Consider the following 24,486-nt stretch of genomic DNA (forward strand, 5'->3'; position numbering starts at 1 on the left):
GGCTTTTCTATAAAACACTCAGTCCGTCCTGCCATTCTCTCGCCGATCCTACTCTCTCCTCAGCAAGCAATCGCATTCCTCAGTCCCACTCCTTCGGGCTTCCCCTCCTCCTCCCTTCTCTCTCTCCTAGTCTTGAGCTTCTCGAAGCTTCAGGATCTTCTACTGTCTTTTGCTCCCCCACCACACTAGTCCATCTTCAGTTTGATCACATCTCTTCACAATGACGGCACACGATAACCTGTCATATACTCAGCACGAGGTCCATGAACCTCCCAGGCCCAAGACCTCTGACTCTTCCGATGGCAAGGGCAAGGTCGAGGGCATTGAGGAGGCGCGCGGTGAGAACATTGAGTTTGTCGACAAGGCCACTGAGAAGGCTGTTCTCCGGAAGCTTGACCTCCGCATCATCCCCACGGTGATGTGGGTGTACCTCATGAACATGATGGATCGAGGTATGTTTTCGACATCACTCACCAAAGACGCTTGCTCATCAATTCATAGTCAACATTGGCAATGCCCGTCTCTTTGGCATGGAAGAAGAGCTCGGCATGCATGGCAACGACTTCCAGCTTACAGTCTCTGTCCTCTTCGTCACCTACTGTGTACGTCATCTCCCACACACATCTTCAGACATTGAAGCTAACAACTATGCAGCTCTTCGAGTCCCCCTCCAACCTCATCATCAAGAAGCTCCAACCCGCTCGCTACCTCGCTGGCCTCACTCTGTGCTGGGGTATCACCGCCACCTTCAGCGCCTGGGTCAGCAGCACTGGTGCCCTGATCGCCTGCCGTCTCCTCCTTGGTATCTTTGAGGCTGGTTTCTTCCCCGGTGTCGTGCTGTACCTCTCCATGTTCTACGGCCGCCACAGTCTCGCCCTGCGCATCGCCTACTTCTTCTCCACTGCTGCCGCCTCTGGTGTCGCTGGTGGTCTCGTCGCCTATGGCATCAGCTTCATGGATCACACCCTTGGCTGGCGCGCCTGGCGATGGGTCATCCTCATCAACGGTATCCCCACCATCCTCACCGGCATCATCATCCCCTTCGTCCTCCCCAACAGCCCCGAGACTGCCAAGTTCCTCACCAACGAGGACCGTGAGAACCTCCGCAAGATCCACGAGGAGCAGGTCGGCCGTGCCCGCAACAGCCGCGAGCTTCTCAAGGAGGACGTCATTGATGCTATCAAGGACTGGACTACCTGGGGCTATTGCTTCGCTCTCTTCCCCTGCCTTGCCATGCTCTACTCCTTCGTCGTCTTCCTGCCCACCATCATCCTCGGAATGGGCGAGTGGAACTCTGCTGAGGTCCAAGCCATGACTGTCCCCATCTACGCTGTCGGTGCCATCGTCTACCTCGTCTGCGCTTACTTCAGCGACAAGACCCAGCGTCGAGGCTACTTTGTCATGGGCGGTATCTCTTCTGCTATCATCGGCTATGCCATGCTCATCTCTGGCAAGGGCAACGGTGTCTCTTATGCTGGCTGCTGCTTCGTCTCCATCGGCATCTTCCTCTCCTCGGGCATCTCCTTCGCCTGGGTGCCCTCTAATAACCCCCGCTACGGCAAGCGAGCCTTCTCTACCGGCATGCACCTGACTGTCGGTAACGCCTCTGGTGTGGCCTCTCCCTTCCTCTTCGCCAATAAGGACAAGCCTCACTTCCGCCCCGGCTACGGTGCCAGTATCGGCATGCTCGCCTTCTCCCTCCTCCTCAACATCATCCTACACCTTCATTTCAAGCGCCAGAACAAGCTCCGCGACGAGGGCAAGCAGGATCACCTCATGGAGGGCAAGACTGAGGATGAGATTGACATGATGGGTGAGCGCAGCCCCCGATTCCGCTTTACCATCTAAGCGATACACACGCGCGCACGCAATGAAGCTCTCGTCGGTCCTTTATCATGATTGCTAGTGGAGTTGGCGAGGGATACAGGGATATGCATGGGATGGAGAACTGGGATTTGGGTATTCTTTTTATAACGCATTCTTGTACATATCGGCTCTCTACGTTATCGACGGAATTTGATATTGAAACTCGGGAGCTGGATGTTGTACATATCAGATGAACTAGATCGTCATAAATTTCCACTGTCACCCGAAAAACCGTTTCTTGATCTGTTGTGATTCAGGGGAAGTGAGATTGTAAAGGGGGGCACAGCAGCCCTCATCCGAGATGACACAACATCTCGCTTTTCTTGCCAAAATGTCGTGAGGTTCCACTAAGATATCGGCCTTCGGAAGTATTTCCCAATAAAGGCTGCATTATGCATTACAGTGATCAAATAATACTACTAGCCAAGGCCCAGATCTGCATTACAAATCCTACGCTGGCACGCGGGTCTTGCCAAGATATTGGCCACTGCCGCCATTTTTTGCCGACATTTTTCTTGGGGGTTTCCACAAGCCAAGAAAGCTTGGTGGCACAGTTTCTTGGCGAGTTTTTTGTTGAGCATATCTTACGTATTCGACGGCTAGGGGCGGCATATCTTGCATAATGTTGTTATCTTGTCAACTGTCATGATATCTTATCACGGCTGGACTTGGTGGTGGGTTGCCACTTTCTGGAACTACTCGCCATGAGGTGATGGTGTTTTCCATAATAACATTATTCGATATAGGTATAATTCGGTGTTATTATGACTCTTGAAGCTGATGATTCGAGATATCTTATCATCCCCTTCTAATTAGACTCGACGATAGCCACGTCGTCGATGTAGGCGTTCACCAACGGCTCCCAGTCCGACTCTCCATTACTAGGAATGGCTGAGCACCATAGCTGAATCTTCAGCTCTGGATCGGCCTTAGGCGCCGTAAAACTTGTCGACAGCTGCACCCAGCCGCTCGTCGTCTGAACCGCACTCGTGAAGTCTTGGTCGTCGATGTAGAAGACGTAGGAGCAGACGTCGGGGCTCCACCACCAGTTGAGCGACCAGTACATGGAAACCTCGTAGTCTTGTCCGGGCACGAGGTTCCTGAGAGGGGTGGAGATGCTGCTCCCTGCGTCTTGTCCGGTTTCCGTAACAGATAGTAGACTGAATTTTCTGTATTAGCAAATTTTTGACATGTAGGAAGCTTTGTAGGAACTTACGCAGCGCCGACAGCATCGTGATACCAGTTGTAGTCGTTGATGGAGGCCTGTCCAGCAAGGGTCCAGCCAGCTCCGTTGTTGTCGAAACCGGGGTTGGAAAGATAGCCGGTCGATGTGGGCACAGTGGAAGTGGTGCTGGTGGCGCTGCTCTCGACTGTTGATGATGATACTTCTTCGGACACAGTTGTCGAGGCGGCAGTTGACGACTCGGTGGCAGAAGATGACGTGATGACGGTTTATGATTCGATCACGGTGGACGAAGAGATCGCATGGCTCGAATGGGGCCTACAGCGGCTGGCGTCGACACCCACCAGAGCAAGAGCTGCACAGGCAGCGAAGACCTTGCGGAGAGCCATGGCGCCAAGAGGGTTCGATGAAGTCGGAGAGATTCTGCAAATGAGGCTGGAACAGCCTTTGCATTTATTCACGATAGCTGAAATGGAAATTCGTCAGCTAGGGGGTGGCTTGAAACTATTGTTCTACTATTCTTCTAGTCTGTCTGTTGATTGGGGCGACAGGGGGCGTTATCCATCAAAATCGATAGTGCAGCTATTTCGGACTTGGGACTCGGCCGAAGCGCCAGGCTAACATGCCGTTTTAGCCTGGCGGCGCGAAGACTAAGATGAGAGGACTTGTAAGCGGTAAACGTTCTGGATTGTCAGTGATGCCTTTGGTTAGCCTGGCTTTTGATAAATGGGTGCGACTCGGGGATTCGTTCATCTCAGACAACTCTTTCAGTGTTCAATACTCATTTCTCTCACACATCAGTGCAAGTGGGCATTTTCATGGGGAAATGTAATGTCCATTCAAGTCTTGGTCAATCCTTACCGATAAATAATGTGATTGGATGTTCACTGCAGAGCTGAGATGAGAGCTCGGCAATCGGTGCGTGAAGACTACAGACTGACAGTCACCGGAAGCTCTTTATTTGTATACATCAATAGTGAGTGAATCTGCCTTTATTGGAGGCCCATCTAGCTTTATCCAACTTTTCATTTCACAATTATTTCATCAAGACATCCTCATCACCGTCTGCCTACTTGTTGTGAAGGGTGAGGCAAATACGGAAACGACACGGGAATGAAAACGTCAATCAACTCCCACGTGGGCGCCATGCGCAACCATCTCTGGCTGCATCAACACCCTCGATTTCGTCAGCGTCAGCGAATGCAGGCGCTTCTTTTACAAATGGCGCACTCTTTACTTTCTTCTTTACATTCCTCTCATGTAAAGGCCACAGTGCGCCCTCAAGATGGTCATCTTGACGTCTTTTCGTCAATCCCCTACTTATTTGTACGTCAAGACGTATTGTCTGTGTGCCCTGGTCACTCTATTTCAAGCCACTCCTGTCACTTCGAGGTTGCATCTTGCCAATCAACAACCTCGGCTTCGTAGCCACGGTATCCTGACAACAAAGCCGAGCCCGCATCACCTACCCAGATTTCGAGACCAAGCTGGGAACATTGTACAAAGCAGTGCCGATTCTGCAGTTTCAGTGACCGCTTGGAGAAGGGTAGCCCATATCGTCGAGAGATGGTATGGCAGAGCAGTTGACCTGGCTCAGGTCAAGGCATTGCTGAAGCGCGATGACCAAGATCTCAAAACATATCCGGAACTTCGATGGGATGCGCAAGTCCGAAATGGGTCTTCTCTGCATCACAAAGAACGGACTTTTATTGAATTACGCAGACGAAAGATTTCGTCGGCAGGCGATGATTCACTTCGTCACTTCCTCGATCTTCCCCCTGGCGAGACAGTCGACCCTAGAGATGTGCCACTTGTTGCCCTGGGCGGATCAGGAGGAGGCTATCGAGCCATGTACGGCCTGACGGGCTTCATCTCGGCAGCCAAAAAACTTGGACTATGGGACTGCATTACTTGGGTTGCGGGAGTGAGCGGAAGTTGCTGGACACTGGCAGCCTACTACACTATTGCTCGCCACGACATCTCTAGACTTGTTCAGCACTACCTCACTGTCGCGAGCGAGTTGGCGCATCCCATGAGTATCCGTGCCCTTGACATGGTTGCTCGGAGCAAGAGGGGCGTTTACTTCCTCATTGGCCCTCTGGCGAGAAAAGCCCAGACCAGCATCATCGGGTTGGGTATCATGGATCTTTATGCCACATTGACCACCACTTATCAGCTCTTGTCTCGGGAGCCCAAGGGGAGACTGAGTAGGGCTACCTTTCAATGGTCCAAGATTTGGCTTCGTTCTGGAATTGATAGGGGACTCGAGCCCATGCCCATCCTCACAGCTGTCAGACGCGTGCCGAGGTTTTCATACGGATCGAAACAGGATGTTTACTCGACATCTTCTGTCAAGACATTCCGTGCCAAAGGGAGGATAGAAAAGAGTCAAGGGAGCTATTCCGTCACGACTGCTTCGCCAGCCGAGATGGCTGTCGATATAAAGCCTCGCCCCAAAAGACAATTTCAGTGGTTCGAGATTTCACCCCTCGAGATCGGAAGCCCAGATCTCAATCGATACATCCCCACATGGGCATGGGGCCGCACGTTCATATCGGGCCACTCAATCGATCGACGCCCGGAGCAGTCGTTCTCTCTGCTGCTCGGCCAATGCACGAGTGCCCCTGCAGGACCCTTGACAGGATACATATCGACTCTGCTGGCGACCATGCCAAAAGGAACCATCATGGCACGAATTCTGTCCCTCCTTAACAGTTTTCTGAGCATGAAGAGGTGGGAAGGCTTGTGGGGAAATCCGATTCGTGCGGGACACGATCCGAATCCCTTTTATGGCCTTGAAAGGCCAATTAGGGCAAGGGTGCACACTGCCGAACGGCCTCTGCACGGCCCAGAAAGAGCAAAAGTTCATCCCGAGAAGAATACAGTCTGCGATGGTATTCGCTCAATGGCTGATGTCCCAGCGGCAGATCACTCAGTAACTGACATGCCATGGGAGGCCCAAGGACGCACTCGACTGATGGATAGCGGTATGTCGAATAACCTTCCTAACCACGTCTTGGCTCGACAAGAGCGAGGTGTGGACATCTTCATCGCTTTCGATGCTTCTTCGGACGTTCATACGGGGGCGGCAATCAAGCGTTTGCACCACTTTGCGGCCGACTTTCACATCGAGATAGGAGAGGAAACGGGAATGTTTCATGAACCTAAGCAAGACGCTTATTTCAACTCACAGAGCGTCACAACTCATGGTTCGGAGATTGAATCAACATACAAGAACCACTACGCCAAAGTATTTCAAGGAACAAGACGAAGCGGCCAGCAGATTTACATCGTTTACTGTCCACTCTTACCAAACGGCGTAAATCCAGGTTTCAATCCTTCAGTAAGTTCTGCTCCCATGGTGCTAAGCACCATACTGATGAGTTCTAACAGACGGCGTCTTTTTCCACATCGTACAATCTCATGTGGACACCAGATCAGATCAAGGGCTTGCTTGCGACATCCGAGGCAAATGTTTGCTTGTATGCAGCTCACACAATCAGACGGGTAATGAGAAAAGTCTACGAGGATAAGAAAGCGCATCGACTAGCTTCGGGAGTTGAAACAACGGGCTAGGCTCATGGCTTTATGGCATTGGGTTTGATGCAGTCATGTATTAATAACTGTGTCTTTTCCTGTTAATCACTTCCTCGTGTGTCCTCGGCTTGCCAAAGCCTCCTTTACAATATCACCGAGACCAACCATACATATCGTTGCCCAAGAAGCTACGCCGATACGCGGAACGATACCACGAAAGAAGCCTAGTGGACCCGATGTTGCCAGGATATGCTTGGCTGTGTTGACCATGGTTGGCGAGGCTGGTCTGGTTGGATCCGCCTTCAACGACTGCATCTCTATCCTCACCACCTGCACGAGTCTCACGTAAGCGGGAAGAGCAAACCGGGGGATAAACAGACATTCACTCACCTCGAAGGGTTGGTTCCAGCAGCTAAGGGCACCACCGATCGTCGAGGCAGCAACCGTCTCACCAAAAGACAATTTGTCCTTGGCTGATTTACCCTTAAAGGATCTGATATTTGTCTCTGCGAGCCTTGCGATGCCGATTCTTGATGACCAGCCAGTGATTTGGCGAAGAGCCACGGCATTGACGCCGCGGTTGACGCCCCTGATGCCCTTTGTTCTTAGGATGTCGAAGAAGGCTTCCATGGGTCCTGGTACACGGGCTCCTGTCATGGCATTCTTCGTTCTTGTGACTTCGACCGTCTTCATACAGGTGGTAAACCCTAGTTGGATTGTTTAGCACAGCGAGAAACTAGCTGAGTGGGAATGCGTACCCATTGTGAGATAGGCCTGGGCTGCACCTCCAGCAACTCCGCCTAGTCCGCCGGCAATGGCACTGTCGGCGTTGAGATGGCGCTTTGCGTAGCACTCAACTTCAGTCGAAGTGAGAATTAGAATAGCTCCTTTTGTTGATGCCTCAATCCAAGCCTGGGGCGGTTAGCTTTGGACCAAATCATCAGTCTTGGAGGATCTCACCCAAGGGATTAGGCCTTGGTAGAAACCACGGACACCCCCACGGGCCCATGTCTTTTGCACAGCATCTTTTAGGGAGTCATTCCTATTGGCGCCGACGTGAGTCTTGAGAACCTCCATTGGTTGACCCAGGGTCGTCACTTTCCCAATTGTTAATCCTATGTACGGGTTTCTGGGCTGAGGACTTGCCTTGAGTGAGATTCATGAAGGCTCCGACGAGGAGATTTCGCCATGGTGTTTTTCGCTTTCTCGGCTGAAGAGCCGGCTGTGCGTAAGAGTCTGCAACTGCAGCTGCCATATCGATGACTGGAACAAAGATGGATGAAGAATGAAGGCAGTTTCAAGGTAAAGCGAAGCAGATGATATATCTTGACCAAGAGAGAATGGGAGTGCATGTTACCCCTGGTAGTAACCTAGTTCACTGGCCGTCGGATGGATCCGACATGGCAACCCTACGGCCTTGGGCCATCGGACCTTTCCGACGGAACCCCCCAACCTAGCCTCAAGGCTCATGTTCTACTGCTTACATTCCCCCTTATACACCAACAACTGAGGAGAATCTTGCAAAACAAATTCTTATTCTGTAGTAGGGATATCATTGTCGACATGTTCTCCCGATCAACCTCCCACGCCTGGCGCAGGGCAATCTGCCCTCGCGCGCTCTCTAGAACGACATCACCATGCTTCCGCCGAACGACCCACACTAAACTCAAGAGGCAGAACAGTCTCCCCGCTGCCTACTACCGCGGCGGAACCTCCCGGGCCATCATGCTGCAAGCCAAAGATCTGCCCCAGAACCGTGAATCCTGGGGTCCCATCTTCCTCGGGTGCATTGGTAGTCCTGATCCATATGGGCGACAGCTGGATGGACTTGGCGGAGGTGTTTCTAGCTTGTCCAAGGTCTGCGTCGTGGGGAAAAGTGAGAGACCCGATGCGGACGTCGATTATACCTTTGTATCACTGGGAATCAAGAACACGGATGTCGACTACTCGAGCAACTGCGGCAACATGTCGGCTGCCGTAGGCCCATATTCCATCGACAGTGGGCTTGTGTCTCCGACTGTCGACAAGGATATGAAGACTACAGTCCGGGTGCACAACACCAACACGGGCAAAATCATTCAAGAGGTCTTTCCAGTCGTCGATGGTGAAGCCGCCGCCAACGGTGACTTTACCATTGACGGTGTTGCTGGGACAGGCGCCCGCGTGGAGCTCAAGTTCCTCGATCCGGCTGGATCGCGGACAGGGAAGCTATTCCCAACAGGGGCAAAGTCAGAGATGATTGATGGCGCCCGCGTCACTTGCGTCGATGCCAGTAATCCATGCTGCTTCGTCCCTGCTTCAGAGTTGGGCGTGAGCGGTGTGTTGTCACCGCAAGACATTGATGCCGACAAAGCGTTGCTCAGACGGCTCGAGGAGATACGTCGCAAGGCTGGAGTGAAGATGGGTCTCGCCGGGACAGAAGACTCGGTTCCCGGCAGCGTTCCCAAGATCGGAATTGTATCAAAGCCCGAGGATTCGCAGCCCAACACGGTCGTGGTGAGGGCAATGTCAGTTGGCCAGCCTCACAAGGCCATCCCTGTGACTGTCGCCCTCGCTGTCGCAGCAGCTGGCAACATCCCCGGGACGACGGTGGCCGAGTGTCTCGCTGGCTCCCTTTCGAGCTCGGAGATGACGATCCGCCATGCCAGCGGCACATTAGACGTGGCCGCCGACATTAGCCACGAGGGACGGCTGGAGTCTGCAACAGTCTTTCGGACGGCGAGGAGATTGATGGAGGGGCGAGTATTCTGGAAGTAGCCTTGCCGAACCTAGGAACTGGGCTGGCGAAAATAGACATTTTCAAGGTCACTTCGTGAGGATTCGGGAAGAAAGCAGATCATTAGAACTGGGGATGTTTGCTAGGGTGCATAGGTAGACTAGGAACGATGTAGGTCTAGAATGCCGTGATAGAACAGCTTTTTCATCCAACATTGGAAATTCTGTAGTATATATTACGTTGTTGGCTTTGCTACAGTGTAGGAGAACTCTGAGTGCTCTTCTTCCGGTTTGCCATCAAGTTGAGGGCGCTTCCTGCTCTGAAGTACTCAATCTCCTCTAGGCTCATGGTATGCCTCACCTGAGTCATCCATTCCTCGCCTTTTCCCGTCGTTGATACAACTCTTAGAGTCAAAGGTTTTCCCGGCTCTAAATCAGCTACACCGTGAATACTGATACGATCAGAGGAGTTGACGTGGTTGTAGTCCTCCTCGTTGCTAAAGGTGAGCGCCAATACTCCCTGCTTCTTCAAATTCGTCTCGTGGATTCGTGCAAAGCTTTTCGCGATAATTGCGACGCATCCTAGATGCCGCGGCTGAAGGGCTGCGTGCTCTCGAGAGGAACCTTCACCGTAGTTGTGGTCTCCGATAACCACCCAAGGCTGCGAAGCTTGCTTGTACGCCCTCGCAGTCTGAGGAACCGCGCCGCTCTCGCCCGTGAGCCAATTTGTGACAGTGTTGACCTTGCCATTTTCTGCATTCACTGCGCCGATGAGGGTATTGTTGGAGATGTTGTCCAGATGACCCCGGAAGCGGAACCAGGGCCCTGCTGGGGTGATATGGTCTGTAGTGCATTTTCCTTGGGCCTTGATAAGGATGACGCAGTTTTCTGGATCCGAGGTCGGACCTGGCGGGAAGGGAGATAGCCGTTGGAGCCTTTCTGAAGAGTCAGAAATCTGGACTTGGATTGACTCTCTGCCTGTGGATGGAGGGGAGGTGTAGACATAATCTGCGTTACTGAACCCGTTTGGTGGCAGGGCATCCCCTGTTGGCAGCTCAAACTTGAACTCGTTGCCGTATTCAGTGGTAATTGTGTCTGTCACGGGGTTGAAGCCTAGGTCATCGGAGAAGATCTTTGCCATAACCATCTCGGGTGATGCGAGGAAGATGTGTGTGGCCGGGTTTCCGTCAAGGCGGCCGGTGAAGTTGCGGTTATAAGAAGTTATGATGGAATTTTCAGTCCCCTGGGCGCAGTTAGTAATACTCAATGACACTTTTCTTGTCTTGCTCACCTTCTCCATATCTTGTCGGTCCCACGAGCCGCAACAAGGACCGCAAGCGTTGGTGAGCAGGATACTCTCAAGTTCCTTGAACACATCCAAAACACCGCTGTCTTTCAGAGTCTGCCTGGTCTTTTCGCTTCCAGGAGAAATGAGAAGAGGCATCTTGGGTTTTAAGCCCGCATCCAATGCTTGTCTTGCTATGGCCGCTGCCCTCGTCATGTCTTGGAACGAAGAATTTGTGCATGACCCAATCAAGCCGGCAGTGAGCTTCCTAGGCCACGACTCTCTCGACACGGCGTCCGGAAATTCCGAGATTCGCGTTGACAGATCTGGCGTAAATGGGCCGTTGATGTGAGGCTCGAGTGAGGATAGGTCAATATCGATGATTCTGTCATATTCGACTCCCTGATCGGCTTGGAGCTCTAGAGCCGCAAACTTGACAGCGTCTGCTATGTCATGACGCCCTGTAGCCCGGAGATAAGAAGACATGGCATCCGAATATGGGAAGATTGATGTCGTGGCGCCTGTTTCAGCTCCCATGTTGGTGATGGAGGCCATGCCTGTTGCGGATAATGTCTGAACTCCGCTGCCAAAGAATTCAACAATGGACCCGGTGCCGCCTTTGACGGTCAGGATAGATGCAAGCTTGTTGATCACGTCTGATATATCGTTAGTCATCTAGCTCTCTATAGATTCTGAGCTGCGAGCTTGCCTTTCGGAGTCGCCCATCCAGAAAGCTGCCCCGTCAGTCTCACTCCAATAACATGGGGCGCCTTCAACTCAAATGGCAAACCTGCCATGACATCGACTGCGTCGGCACCGCCCACACCGATAGCAATCATACCCATACCGCCAGCATTCGGAGTATGCGAATCAGTCCCAACCATCATGCCACCGGGGAATGCATAGTTCTCCAAGACAGTTTGGTGGATGATGCCTGCGCCAGGCTTCCAGAAGCCCATGTTGAACCGCTTGGCGGCGCTGGACATGAACTCATATACTTCTTTATGAGCACCAAGAGCGTTGGGTAAGTCCTCATCTTGGCCCGACTTTCCCACGATCAAGTGATCGCAGTGGATTGTCGTCGGGACAGCTGCAGAGTCCAAGCCCGCCGAGAGGAATTGAATCAGTGCCATCTGTGCAGTAGCATCTTGGCAGGCGATGCGCCTCGGCCTCAGCTTGAGCCGAGTTTTTCCACGGCGGAGAGGTTCATCCTCTAGATTGTCAGTATGTGCTAGGATGATCTTCTCGGCATACGTAAGTGCACGCCCAGCGCTGTCACTCTGTTAGCTATGAGTCTTAGAAACAGGGGTGAAGCTCACACTCGACGACCAAGCCGAATCCTATTGGCAATATCGACATAATCGATGTACTGATTCTGCTCAAATCGACTAAGTTGAGCCCTGGATGAGGCATGGCCGGCCGTAGCCAGCTTTCGAAAGTGCTGGAGGCTGGGACACGTGATCTTGGAACCCTGTCGGACGCTGGAGAGGCTTGAGAATGCGCGCATGATGAATGCACTCCGTTTTCGGATATAACCTGTGCTTAGCAAATCAAAGAGAAAGTGATGACTACAGCTTGGCTATTTGAACAGAATGGCATTCTAATAGTCTCTGCTCTTCGGGGTCGTTCATCGGAGTGGTTATCCTTTCATCGGATGTATCCGCAGCCATGTCTAGAATGGTGTCAGGTTAGGGCGAGCGCCATCGGCAACACTCCGAGAGGCATTCGCCAAGTTGAGTTGACTAGATTTGCTCCAGGTTAGTGCCTTTTGGGGAAAAGTGTAGCTCCTGGTCCAAGAAAAAGAGGCGCATATGTTCCAATGAGTGTATCCTTGGGCTACTGGCTGGGTGAGGAAATGCTGTGTTGCTTCTGTTTGCATGTCCCGGTCCACCAACCAGCCCCCCAAGCGCCGGAAATGCACCTACATCACATGGCAATTACAAAACTGGGAGGAGACTGCATCTGAAAGATGCAGTGTGACCGCCAAGTGGCTTTGATTGGGTCTCAGTTGGTTCAGCTGAGTGGGGGTTGAAAATCAGGCTCTGAATGTGCACCACAAGTTCGCGTCCATTTTGACTCGAATTGCGTCTCGGGCGTGACGTGGCGACAATGCCATCTCAACCTACCACTGAAGATTATGCCTTTAGCTGCAGGTCTTACTCGGGGTGTCAAGCACAACCAGAGGGAGCCACTACTCGTCATTGGGCATGATACAGCCGCCAAGGTGTCGAAAGAGGCGGTAACTGACGCCTCGCTGATTAGGCATCGGACTTCGTCAATAGGGGACCCAGAGGCTGCTACAGCCAGCCTGCTGATGTTCTGAGTGCATAGCCTTGGCGCCTGCAAACGGGGTCTATAAATATTCTCCCCCCTTACCGGGTGATTTGGTCTTCGTTTCTCGACACAAATGTCACTGCTTTCAGAAAGAACACCTTCTCAGTCGCCGTTGCTCTAAACATCATTCAAAACAAGCAAGGGGCATACTGGGAGACCAATGGACAGCATATTGTTTCGGCAGAGGACCTTCTCAGTCGTTACTATGCCTCGGTTAGTGTTGTGCACCTTCCCAGCGGCCAACGCCCAACAGCAATGCACCGGCAAATAGATAAGCTTCATGATAGAATCAGTGAAGTGTGCTCACAGTCGCAGAAGCGGAGAGCGGCGGCGTGGATGAAGTGGAATGCGGCGACTTTCCCGATATTTGTTCGCAAGGCGTTCACACATTTTGCATCCAAGTAAGAAACTCCTTTCAACTTTTCCGATGCCTGGGTTTATATTCAAAATTTCTCACCTGACTCCAATTGGCCAATATTCAACTTTGCGAGGATGGTACGAGGGAATCGAGATCTGTCTCACGCTGACATGGACCTCTGGATTAAAATCAGCAGCTTTGTTGCCTCCTGTCTCTTCCTCAACTGTGTGAGAGCAAAACAGGCCAGTAAGAATTACCCTTCTCATAATTTCAACATAGAAAACACTGAGAGACTGTTGCTGAGTTTTTCATAGACTACAGGGTCACAGAGAAGGTCTGGGTGCAACGTCACGAGGCCGTGGAGCAATATTGGATGAAATTTTGGCCTTGAAACTACCGCATCCAGGCACCAGTGGGATATCAACAGTGCGTAAATGCTCCCTCAGGACACCCACACCACCAGGGTGGTAAGGCTGTAGAACTAGGCGAGCATTCGGAGAGATCATCGCTCGGGCAGGTTCAAATGGAGTTCCGCCGTCTCGTTGAAAGGGCTTTCGACAAACAGAAGTCCAAGCTCCGCCCCCGCAGTGACCACCACGAGGCGCTCAGGGAGGCATCCTCTATCCACCTGCACACAACGATCCGTTTCTACAAGCTTATTGGGGGTACTGATAAGCCCGTTAGTCACTTGCCCTGTCTAGTTTGCCTGGATGGCGTCCCAGAACACAGCCTACCATGTGGTCATGTCATCTGCAGAGAGTGTGCAAATGCCACTGGGGATTCGACCCCTGGAAGCTTTGTGATGCTTCGAGGGTGTCCTCTCCAGAATCATCGCAAAGAGGACTGGCCAAGGGGACGGAGTGGGTTTTTAACACATCTTCACAAGCCGGCATAAAGACTCTATCGCTTGATTGGTATGGACCCAGCAAAGTATCAAGGGGACAATTTTGTACAGGCTTCCAAGCCAGCTCGGCCCAAGCACGGCAACACACTAAAAAATAGGGATTCGTGTAATTTCACCTTATAACTTCCTTACCCAAAGGTAGATCAAGGCAACCTAGCATGAGAAATACATAGATGATACTCCAAACATACATATGAAGACTCCGAATTATTACCCTTATCGCCTACTCGTTGTTAAACACCATTCCATCTGGCACCTTGATCCACTGTAAAGTCTCCGGATCGAGCAATTTCTCACTCTCCTGTGCCTCTTTCCTGATGATCTCCGCTCTGTGCTTGGATCGTGCTTCAATGACAGCAGGAAAGTCTGCAGGCTGAACGGTAATACCCCCAACCAAGTCTTCGGCGTCGTACTGGACGGGGTTTCCATGCTCATCCTTGGCTGGTAAAAAATTGAACCCCCAGAAAAATCGCGAGATGGCCAAGAAGAGCGATCGCTCAGCGATATGGATACCTTGGCAGAGGCGGCGTCCAGCACCAAAGACGAAATTGTCGCGCTTTGCAACATCTCCAATGACAGATTGGTAGAGGGTTGACGGAATGTCTTTGAAACGATCTGGGTTGAAGACTCGCGGCTCCGGGGAGCGTGTCTCATCCATGTGGATTGCCCTAGTTGGTACAATTAGATGTGAAGATTGTGGTTTGGAGAATATTCCAAATACTAACCAGACATTGTTGATGATTGTAGAATCCTTGGGGATTTGATAGCCTAGATAACTATCGTCTTTGGTCACGTTGTGTGGCACACCAAGAACGACAGTGGGCATCCACCGCAGAGTCTCTTTGATGCAGCAGCGGATAAAGGGTAGCTGGTCATAGTCTTCGATGATGGGCAGTCGATCTTGCCCTACTACGCGATCAACTTCTTCTTGGCCTCTCTTCTGAACGTCCGGCCAGATGAGCATTGCCAAGATGAAGCCATAAAGGGTCGAGGCGGTGGAATCTGAGCCAGCATCTAGCAGTGACCCGCTGATATAACCTGCGGCGTCATCAGAGAATCCCTCGGTCAACTGCGCGCGGTAAATGTCGTTGCAGAAGCATGGCTGAGAATGGGATATGGTTAGCTAAAATACCCCAGAGTGAGATTGATGATGGACATACGAGTCCACGACCGTCCACGATCGCCTGCTTTGTCCTCGCCCAGTGACCAAGGTACATCTTCTTCTCAGCCTCGTGCAGCTTCCTTGCGTAGCTGACGTTGGGAGCAATAAAATCGGGGAGCTTCTGGAGAGCGGGATAGAGATCGGCCAGCTGGGCACTGGCACTCCCAGATAAGGCGCTCCATTTATCGAAGCCCTGCAACTTGTTAGCACTACCATCGACGCCTTGACCTGGTGGGACGCGATGCGGTATACGTGGAAGAGCTGGAGAAGCTTTGGGTCCTGGTTACTTATACACCGAAATCCGAATATCATCTGAGTGGAAAGAGAATAGGAAGCACGCCTAATGTGAGGCAGGAGGTCGTCTGGCGTATTCAGGAGGTTGGCCAAGAGAACTTTGTTTTCGAGGTCCTGGTAGGGCAAATAGGTTGCCGCGACCGTGATATTCAAGGCTTTGTGTATCATGCGATGAATCATCCGCCAGTTACTCCCGTACCTCTATAACTAATGTTAGAATAGACGGTTGAAGACAGGGACGCCTCACCATGAGGACGAGTCTGAGGCCGCCGCTGGCGATGCGCTGGCCGATGTACATATCAGGCCTGTCTGAATATATTACGCTCCTCTTGTCCAACAAATCTTTAACTGCTTCATCCGATGACAGGACAATCATAATTTTGGTGCCCAGGATCAGTGAATATATCGGCCTTGAGCGATATTAGCGGGTGTGAGATGGGAGCATTGGCCAGATGCTCACCCGTATTGTTTGGCCCATTTTTGAAACTGTAGATGCGGCCTTTTTGTTGGCATCTGAACCTATCAGAGACTTCCAAACTGCCAGTTGCTCATAGACAGACCAGGTGTAAATTGCCCAGAAGCGGCACTGTTGGCGGACCGGGGGGGAGGCCCGGAGGGCGCTGGCCGATCTTGGAGAGCTTGGCTAGGAGCAGCACAGCTAAAGCTGTGAAGCTGAGGATAACTAAAATCAACGGAGAAGTCATAATTTTTGGAATGTGACCGTGTTTAAAGTTCAGACGTTTGAGTGATTTGGGCGACCTATTGCTGGTCTCTTATACTCAGCTTTGCTTGAGACTAATGCAACGCGTTCCCATGGGCCAGCCACCTTCCACATAAAGACGCCTTAGTAACACGATCTGAACGATCACATTGGAACAGAACCGCCCCCCGGCACATTTGTCCCGGCTCCGCCGAAGCAAATGCGATGCAAAGCCCGGGGTGTGTCGTGAATTCCCGGAGTATTGGGTGGGGGAACGGGGGTTCCACTTGAACTGGTTAGCGTCAGTGGAAGATGGTTGGCAGTTGTTCCGTTGGCTGGTGACGATGGCAGGTAGGAGAGTCGATGGCGTGACGGGCTGGCTGCAAGTTCACTGGTCTCGAGGAGTTGCGAAATGCCTATCATCAACTTCAATCCTGCGCTTCTAGCAAACCACTATTGGCCTGGACAAGATAAATATCCCTGTCTGGCTGGCAGCGGGCAGGGGACAGAGTCAGATTGATACCTTTCAGGGATCGCAGATAATGTCTCATTGGATGTGGAACCCTGAAAGACCTTGGTCTGGTGGACACAATAGTTGACTTCTGGTATTCTATGAATCTTCAGTGTACCCGGATACGGATGCTTTAATAGGTGATGCCAATCGGCCGTTGGATCGTTTAGGTAGAATAACAAATCTATTAATTAACGCCCCCTTCCAGAGTCTTCTATATCTATAAGGATCTACAAGTGAGTGGCGTTCTCCTTGAACTTAGCCATCATCCGTTGTCCAATCATGGGATCAACCTTGGAAAACATCTCGACAACAGCCTGCCTCAGCGGAGCCGGCACGCCCTCCAGGGCACCGGTGACTGTTTCAATCCACTGGGCCCTCTCTTCTTCGTCAAACACTCTCCTCCACAGCTCTCGAGGTTGAACATAGTCTTGTTCATCGACCGGAATCTCGTTCAAGCCGAGGACTGCAGTGGATGCCACCCGCTCGTGGTGCGATATCTGGGTCATGGCTGTAGAGGAAATCCCGGGACTCAGGGTGCTTCGAACATAGTTTGGATCTCCTCCGTAGTTCTTGGTGACGGTGATGCCGTCACGTTCGTACGGTGCGTAGACAGGGGCGATGGGGCGGTTGGAGGGCAGCTGGGTGTAGTTGACTCCGAGGCGGTACCTCTGAGCGTCGGGGTAGGCAAACATTCGAGCTTGTAGCACTGCGAATGGTGAGATGTCTGTTGGCTAAAGGAGCAGGGGTAAGTCTTACTGGGGTCTGGCGTCATGGCGATGCCTGGGACCATGTTGGAGGGGGAAAATGCAGCTTGTTCAATGTCGGCGAAGTAGTTGTCGGGCTAACCGTCAGTGTCAGCAGCCATCTTGTCTCTTTGGCGGATTGTGTCTTACGTTCTTGTTCAGCGTCATTTTGCCAACTTCGATCAAGGGATAGTCCTTGTGTGACCAGACCTTGGTAATATCGAACAGAGCTCGACCAAAAGTTTCAGCTTGCTCGGGTTCCATGATCTGAACGTATAGTTTCCAGACGGGGTATTCTCCACGAGCAATGGCTTCCCAGAGATCTTGATTGTGGTGGTCTGGGTTGGCGCCAGCCTCCTTCTCAGCCTCCCCAGCAGAAGCAAAATGGGTTTGGCCGCTTTCAGGACGGAAATGAAACTTGCAGTATCGGAAGCGGCCTTGACTGTCTACCAGCTTAAAGGTATGGACTCCAAACCCAGTGACCCGACGGATCGAGTCTGGGAGCCCGCGGGTGCCAAAGAGGTGCATCAATGCGTGGACACTTTCGGGTTGGTTGACATGGAAGTCCCAGAACTGGGGATAGGAATTAGTGGACCGAGAATAGAAGGATCTAGGGAAACACTTACCATAGTTGCATCTGGCCTGTTAGTAGCGGGGTGCTTCTTGTGACTGCGGTTGAGTGATGGAAAACGCATGGGGTCGCGGATGAAGAACACAGGCTTTGCAGATTAGAATAGGACAATGCAGCAGGGGAGGATATGAAACATACAATGTGGTTTCCAACAATGTCATGGTTACCCTCTTCTGTGTAAAACTTGACAGAGAAGCCTCGCACATCGCGAACTGTGTCCGCGCTGCCCTTCTCACCACCAGTGGTGCTGAGGCGGAAGAGAACTGGCGTCTTCTTGCCGACGGTGTCAAGGAATTTGGCGCAAGTCAGCTGAGCAATGTCCTTGTTGGTGACTTCAAATTCACCCCAGGCGCCTGACGCCTTGGCATGCACGACTCTATAGGGTGTTAGATAGACCAAGAGACAAAGGTATCGTTCGCGTACCTCTCCGGAATGCGCTCCCGGCTGAAATGCGCCAGCGTCTCAAGGAGAAGAGTGTCTCCCAGAGTGGTGATGCCGCCGCCACCAAAAATTGGTAGAGTGGTGCTGACGGAGGGGTCTCGAAGTGGTTGGCCTTGAAGAGAGTTAGAAACCGCGTATTTGAATAGATGACGCAAACGTGCCTTCAGCCAAGGTATACACAGGCCTTGACATGGTGGTTATGTCTAACTGATAAATTGAAGATTTAGAAGAACTGTCTGTAAACCAAAGACTTGTATGCTCGTGGTCTTGAAATAATGGGGAAATTATTCTGGCAAAGACTCTGAGGCTGATATTGGAAGCTGTTATACTTTGAAAAATGATTGTTCGTGTGTTCGTTGAACCCTTCTCAGACCAATAGCGAATGAAGGTTTCATGCTGACAGGACAATCCAGGGTTGAATGCCGAGCTAACCGCGAACGAGACGTTTCAGCTTGCGCAGCAGATAATGAATTCGCCCGGAGTTCGGCAAGATACGACAAGCCAAGAGATTTTCGCTTTCACGGCTCAGATAACTGCCAAATTGAATGGTAGAAGCGCTTCTGGAACTCTTCTACAGCACAAGCCGGCAATGTCAGTCCGGAGTTGTGTGGAACTGACGGGTAGACCGGTAGGGTTGACGCGCCATGGCTGGCCTCAGTAGCACTACCCGTCCAATAAGATAGCCTAGATACCCACAATAAAGTACTACTGGACCCTTCGTAGTACTACCCTTTTCGTCTGCCCTGACGTCACAAGCTCCATTAAGGTCGGTACGTACAGATGCCGATGACCCGACTAAAGAATTTCTTGCCAGGATGGAAGCTCGGAGTTGGCTCGGTGAGTCTTTTCGCTGCCGTGCAAGTCGAAAACACCACAACAGATAGTTTGAATCGACTAGGGTTCAACGGATGAGATGCCGAATTGCGTGCCGCAACTCCACGGTGACTGAATTGAGTTGAGAAGTTTGAGATTCAACTTGCAAAGAATGACATCGGTGACATCTCAAGTATATAGCATCTAGCATCGCTCGTGTTTTTTCAACTTGGCCATCCACAGCTTCTAAGCTTCCACAACATCATCACCCCTACAACTTCTTTCTACTACAACTCAACTATTCTCATAACTTCGCCACTCTTACAACTTCATCACCTCCCTCAACCTCTTCCAACACATTTTGATAGACATCTAATCATGGCTTTCGTCGCCAACGGAAACGAGTACGACTTCATCATCGTTGGTGGCGGCACCGCTGGCAACGCTGTTGCTGGTCGCCTCGCCGAAAACCCCAACGTCCGCATCCTGGTCGTCGAGGCCGGTATTCCCAACCCCCACCAGGTTCCTGAGATCACCACCCCCTCTCAGGCCTTCAACCTGCGCGGCAGCAAGCATGACTGGGCATACAAGTCGACAATGATCAAGCGAGATGACTACGAGCGAATTGAGAAGCCCAACACTCGTGGCAAGGCTCTCGGCGGATCGTCCTGCGCCAACTACTTCACCTGGATTCCCGGCTCCAAGCCTACTTTCGACGACTGGGAGGAGTTTGGTGGCCCTGAGTGGAACTGGGACGGCTGTGTCGATTACCTCCGCAAGTGTGCAACCTATCACGACGAGGAGAAGCTCTACCCTACCGAGCTGAAGAAGATTGGCACCGGTGGCCCCATCCAGATTGCTCACGCTGATCTGGTCCCGGAGATGCAGCCCTGGCGAGACGCTTTGACTCAGGCCTGGGTCTCCAAGGGCGAGGTCCTCACCGAGAACATTTACGATGGTGAGATGCGAGGCCTGACTCACTGCGTCGATACCATCCACGGCGGTCAGCGTCAGGGCAGCTTCCTGTACCTCAAGAACAAGCCCAACGTCAGCATCCTCTACGGAGTCCAGTCCAAGGAGTTGATCATTGACCCTCGTACCAATGCCTGTCTTGGTGTTACCGTCATCAACCCTGCCAACAACAATGAGCTCAGCGTCTACGCTAGCCGCGAGGTTATCGTGTCACAGGGTGTTTTCGAGACCCCTAAGCTCCTGATGCTTTCTGGTGTTGGCCCCGCCAAGGAACTGGCCAAGAATGGGGTTGATGTCAAGGTTGACTCTCCCCATGTTGGCCAGCACCTCCTGGACCACCCCATTGTTCCCTTCGTTCTCAAGGTCAAGGACGGCTATGGCATGGAGGATTATATCCTCCGTGACGGTACCGCCAACAGCGCTGCTGTTGCTCAGTATAAGCGCGACAAGACTGGTCCCATCGGCTCTGGCCTTCTTGAGCTTGTTGGCTTCCCTCGAATTGATGAGCGCCTCGAGAAGCACCAGGCTTACCGCGAGGCCAAGGCTGCCAACGGTGGTCTCGATCCCTTTGGCCCTGCTGGTCAGCCTCACTTCGAGCTTGACTTTGTTGGCATGTTCAGCACCGCCTTCCAGTGGCACTACCCTATTCCAGAGCAGGGCAACTACATGACGGTTATTGTCGACCTGCTGCGCCCCCTGTCCGAGGGTGAGGTCACTCTGAACAGCGCCGACCCCCTGGTCCAGCCCAACATTAACCTCAACTTCTTTGGCAATGATCTGGATATTCTGGCCATGCGAGAGGGTGTCCGCTGGACCTACGATGTCCTCACTACCGGCGCGGGCTTCAAGGATGTCGTTGTCGGCGAGTATCCTTGGCGCATGCCCCTCGAGTCAGACGCCGAAATGAAGCGAGCCGTTCTTGACCGTAGCCAGACTGGTTTCCGTGAGTATACCTCGTGCAAGCATAAAAAACACCGCTAACATATTTGAAAGACCCTTGTGGTACTGCTCGTCTTTCCAAGAGCATCCAGCAGGGTGTTGTTGATTCCCGTCTTCGCGTCCACGGCGTCAAGAACCTTCGCGTCGTTGATGCTTCCGTCATCCCGGTCATCCCTGACTGCCGTATTCAAAACTCTGTCTACATGATTGGAGAGAAGGTAAGAACAAATCAGTGTATTTTGAAACATCATGCTAACTCGTGGTCCAGGCTGCCGACATGATCAAGTCTGATCATGCAGACATCTTTGAGGAGGGTGCCTTCAGGAACATCCGCTCCTTCACGAGCCGCCTGTGAATAGCTCGCAGCGGGGAATACATATATTTCTAGTTTAGAGGCGCTTATAGAGTAAATTGCTTAATAAAATTATCTAAGAGTGGCGATGCCTGATTAGGGGCCGTGAATAGTATCTGTGAAATTTGAATTCGTTTTGCTGCGATTACTCATTCATAGGTCACCGGAATATTTTAACACCTAAAAAGAACTTATCTGCTATCAACTGATGGCAGTTTCAGGTAGGGCGAGGGTTGGGATTGTCATTTATCAGCAGAATATCTTTATAGATCCGGAGAAACCATAGCATCGATGCATAGTTGGGAAGCAAAGGGAACAGGAATTTGAACAGGAGTGGATTTTGGGTTTGTATATTCAGAAAATCCTGAACAATCCCTGTGGGAATCTTAATTCCCCATATTGAGATATGTATGGTATCTAGGTCGCTTTGCTACGGACGGCAAATAATCCCAACATGTAGTCCCGGGATGCCCAGAAGACATGCTCTGTAGCATACTATTTCTATGTATTTATTCAAACAAAAACAGGGGTGACGCCGTCAAGAAAGTGTTGTAATCGCCCAAAAGCTTCAGCTTGATAGCCACGGATCCTGTAGTAGTTCCATTGCTGTGGGACGATCATTAGGATCCCACGCGAGAGCTCTTCTTATAAATGCAAGAAACTTAGTTTTGTCCTTTAACTTTGTTTTAGACACCTCCAAGGTCTTTTCCTTCCGTATCGGAACGAACTCATCCCACTTATCTACACGAGAGGACATGGTTAGTCATCTTACGCGGAGAGTAAACTGACAGAAATACAGTCTTCGTTCCAATACTCGCGCGCCCTCTCGCGATGCCGGTTGAGGAGCTGGGCGGGTGGGGGGCCGAGAGCAGCGATGAATTCGGATAGGTGAACACCATCTGAGAAGCTACCGTCTTCTTTGCGTGCGCTGAAGAGAGTCCGTCCCTCAAGGAGGTCCCATGCCTGGAACAAATTAGCATGTGGCATCAGGGGAAATAACACGAGGCGAGAAACCTACTATGAGTCCGACACTCTAGATATCGACGGGGTAACTCCATTGGATATATAGAAGAGTTTCTGGGGCTCTGTACATGATAGGCATGATATCGCCAGCGTGAGGGCCCGCTCCGAGCCTGACTTCTCCAAAGTCAGAGAGGAGAAGCGGCCCAACCTTGGGTTTCATCAGGCGGGAAAAGTAAATGTTCCGGCCTGGTAGTTCCTTACGAGGAACAGGATTTGAGAATTCGTTGTCTTCGAGCTTCTTGAAGAGCGAGTTATCCTCTAGACCAAGGAGGAGGTTGCCAGGATGGATGTCTAATGACTCAGTTAGTCAATATGATTCAGAGTAGGGAGAAGAAAAGGAGGAGGAAGAGAATTGCAAACCAGTGTGGACGACTTGAGCCTCTGTATGAAGGAAATCAACAGCTTGGAGAAGCTCTTTGATAGCGCGCTCTTGACAAAGTCCTCTTCGAAGCCACGATCCTTCATGAAGACAGTGTCCATATCACGCAGACTCATTTGTGAGACCTGGAGAGCGAGGACGATGTGATTTCCATGAGGACCAGAGACCTCAAAGGAGGCCAGAAGCTTCCTGACGTTGTCGGCTCCCACGTGTTTGCTGGTGGGGAGGACGGTGTTCAGGTGCTCGTAGAATGGCAGCTCTCGATGCTCGACAGAGTTGTGGATGTAGACTTTGAGAGCTACGTACTGATGGTCTCTGTTCTTGACTGTTAGGCAAGTCACACTGTTTCACGAGGCACTCACTCAAGGTCGCGGGCAAGCCAGATGGTCGAGGATGAACCATAGCCCAGTTTGGCCACTGTCTGAAGCCTGCCATTAAAAACCTCGCTCAGGTGCACTGGGTAAAAATGATCGAGATTGTACTTTGGCATGGCCTCTTCTTCGATGGGTTGGTCTTTGTCGATCACATCAAACCCTTGAGTGGGAAACGTTTGGGGGTCCGATCGCGGACGTGCCGTTGAAAATAGGACCAGGCTCGAGACAAGGCCGCTGAGTGTCCATGACGGCGCTCTGGCGGCAAGAAGGTGGGCAGGGAGAGATGGGATTGATCACAATTGTTTATTTGATGGTGCGAAGGGGAGTCGGGCGAATGCTTTGCGACACGATGCCATGATCGGTTATTGGGAGGAAGAGAGATTAGATGGTTGAGGCTGAAATTCTCGGCGAGGGGCAGTACCAAGGTTGAACCAACAACGACGGCAGCACCGATGCATAACCCACATTACTTGCCTTGTCCCTCCATGTTACGGTCAATTCTTGGAACCGATTGATTCATTGAAACCCAAAGTGAGGTGTCCCACAGCCCACACTTGCCCAGCTGTTGAACACTAAACTACTGTATCAGCCACAAAAGTGAAAGATGCTCTCCAACAACCGAGGTGTTAAGCGTCATATTGCTGCACGGCGTCAGGGGTATGTTCACCAGTCGTTTCCTATTCAGGCTTGGTTGCTCGGGAAATTAAGCTTACCTGCCGTTTCGGTGTGGGTGCTGATCAATCCAACACCTCCACATCTCGATTTCTAAGCTTCGACATGCCTTGATGACCGTGAATTCATCCGAGCCAAGCCAAAATATTCAATTGACCCATGCCAGCTTGTTCGGCGTGACTCAGAACTGAGATAGATGACCCGACCCTCGAGCATCATGAGCCGCCTGTTGGGCATCAGATTGCGTAGCTCAAACAGAGATGAGGCCGAAATGTAAAGATATCTACTGTCTAGA

The 24,486-nt window shown here is 51.6% G+C and overlaps 10 protein-coding genes and 1 pseudogene across 11 annotated transcripts, besides 1 other annotated feature; 5 read left to right on the top strand and 6 right to left on the bottom strand.

The window, feature by feature from the left end:
* Positions 1–220: 220 nt before the first annotated feature.
* NCS54_01445700 (MFS domain-containing protein) lies at positions 221–1,848 on the top strand (the record flags this gene model as incomplete). The annotated part of the gene is made up of 3 exons (XM_053159608.1): positions 221–452; positions 502–602; positions 655–1,848. 3 exons carry the CDS (start codon positions 221–223, stop codon positions 1,846–1,848), a joined length of 1,527 nt encoding a protein of 508 aa, XP_053015583.1.
* An 826-nt stretch (positions 1,849–2,674) lies between these two features.
* Positions 2,675–3,438, bottom strand: NCS54_01445800 (Hypothetical protein; the record flags this gene model as incomplete). Its single annotated transcript, XM_053159609.1, has 3 exons — positions 2,675–3,026; positions 3,083–3,236; positions 3,372–3,438. 3 exons carry the CDS (start codon positions 3,436–3,438, stop codon positions 2,675–2,677), a joined length of 573 nt encoding a protein of 190 aa, XP_053015584.1.
* An 896-nt stretch (positions 3,439–4,334) lies between these two features.
* Positions 4,335–6,625, top strand: NCS54_01445900 (Lysophospholipase; the record flags this gene model as incomplete). Its single annotated transcript, XM_053159610.1, has 2 exons — positions 4,335–6,392; positions 6,443–6,625. The coding sequence occupies 2 exons, from the start codon at positions 4,335–4,337 to the stop codon at positions 6,623–6,625; spliced, it is 2,241 nt and encodes a 746-aa protein (XP_053015585.1).
* Positions 6,626–6,691: 66 nt separating this feature from the next.
* On the bottom strand, positions 6,692–7,663 carry NCS54_01446000 (Hypothetical protein; the record flags this gene model as incomplete). Its single annotated transcript, XM_053159611.1, has 3 exons — positions 6,692–7,293; positions 7,345–7,498; positions 7,547–7,663. 3 exons carry the CDS (start codon positions 7,661–7,663, stop codon positions 6,692–6,694), a joined length of 873 nt encoding a protein of 290 aa, XP_053015586.1.
* A 486-nt stretch (positions 7,664–8,149) lies between these two features.
* Positions 8,150–9,343, top strand: NCS54_01446100 (Hypothetical protein; the record flags this gene model as incomplete). Its single annotated transcript, XM_053159612.1, has 1 exon — positions 8,150–9,343. The coding sequence occupies one exon, from the start codon at positions 8,150–8,152 to the stop codon at positions 9,341–9,343; it is 1,194 nt and encodes a 397-aa protein (XP_053015587.1).
* Positions 9,344–9,554: 211 nt separating this feature from the next.
* Positions 9,555–12,093, bottom strand: NCS54_01446200 (Aconitate hydratase, mitochondrial; the record flags this gene model as incomplete). The annotated part of the gene is made up of 4 exons (XM_053159613.1): positions 9,555–10,544; positions 10,593–11,261; positions 11,339–11,858; positions 11,906–12,093. The coding sequence occupies 4 exons, from the start codon at positions 12,091–12,093 to the stop codon at positions 9,555–9,557; spliced, it is 2,367 nt and encodes a 788-aa protein (XP_053015588.1).
* A 908-nt stretch (positions 12,094–13,001) lies between these two features.
* NCS54_01446300 lies at positions 13,002–13,669 on the top strand (annotated as a pseudogene). Its single transcript has 3 exons — positions 13,002–13,321; positions 13,472–13,524; positions 13,593–13,669.
* Positions 13,002–13,669: a sequence feature.
* Positions 13,670–14,405: 736 nt separating this feature from the next.
* Positions 14,406–16,342, bottom strand: NCS54_01446400 (Hypothetical protein; the record flags this gene model as incomplete). The annotated part of the gene is made up of 7 exons (XM_053159614.1): positions 14,406–14,850; positions 14,908–15,284; positions 15,343–15,537; positions 15,597–15,839; positions 15,886–16,048; positions 16,099–16,151; positions 16,199–16,342. The coding sequence occupies 7 exons, from the start codon at positions 16,340–16,342 to the stop codon at positions 14,406–14,408; spliced, it is 1,620 nt and encodes a 539-aa protein (XP_053015589.1).
* Positions 16,343–17,079: 737 nt separating this feature from the next.
* On the bottom strand, positions 17,080–19,062 carry NCS54_01446500 (Catalase; the record flags this gene model as incomplete). Its single annotated transcript, XM_053159615.1, has 7 exons — positions 17,080–17,558; positions 17,609–17,693; positions 17,746–18,168; positions 18,222–18,314; positions 18,365–18,602; positions 18,650–18,851; positions 19,041–19,062. 7 exons carry the CDS (start codon positions 19,060–19,062, stop codon positions 17,080–17,082), a joined length of 1,542 nt encoding a protein of 513 aa, XP_053015590.1.
* A 796-nt stretch (positions 19,063–19,858) lies between these two features.
* On the top strand, positions 19,859–21,746 carry NCS54_01446600 (Hypothetical protein; the record flags this gene model as incomplete). The annotated part of the gene is made up of 3 exons (XM_053159616.1): positions 19,859–21,395; positions 21,446–21,609; positions 21,660–21,746. 3 exons carry the CDS (start codon positions 19,859–19,861, stop codon positions 21,744–21,746), a joined length of 1,788 nt encoding a protein of 595 aa, XP_053015591.1.
* A 765-nt stretch (positions 21,747–22,511) lies between these two features.
* On the bottom strand, positions 22,512–23,635 carry NCS54_01446700 (Protein kinase domain-containing protein; the record flags this gene model as incomplete). The annotated part of the gene is made up of 4 exons (XM_053159617.1): positions 22,512–22,706; positions 22,915–23,064; positions 23,127–23,460; positions 23,508–23,635. The coding sequence occupies 4 exons, from the start codon at positions 23,633–23,635 to the stop codon at positions 22,512–22,514; spliced, it is 807 nt and encodes a 268-aa protein (XP_053015592.1).
* Positions 23,636–24,486: the final 851 nt, after the last annotated feature.

The sequence above is a fragment of the Fusarium falciforme genome, chromosome 12 (genome assembly GCF_026873545.1).
Source record: "Fusarium falciforme chromosome 12, complete sequence".
Taxonomy (NCBI): domain Eukaryota; kingdom Fungi; phylum Ascomycota; class Sordariomycetes; order Hypocreales; family Nectriaceae; genus Fusarium; species Fusarium falciforme.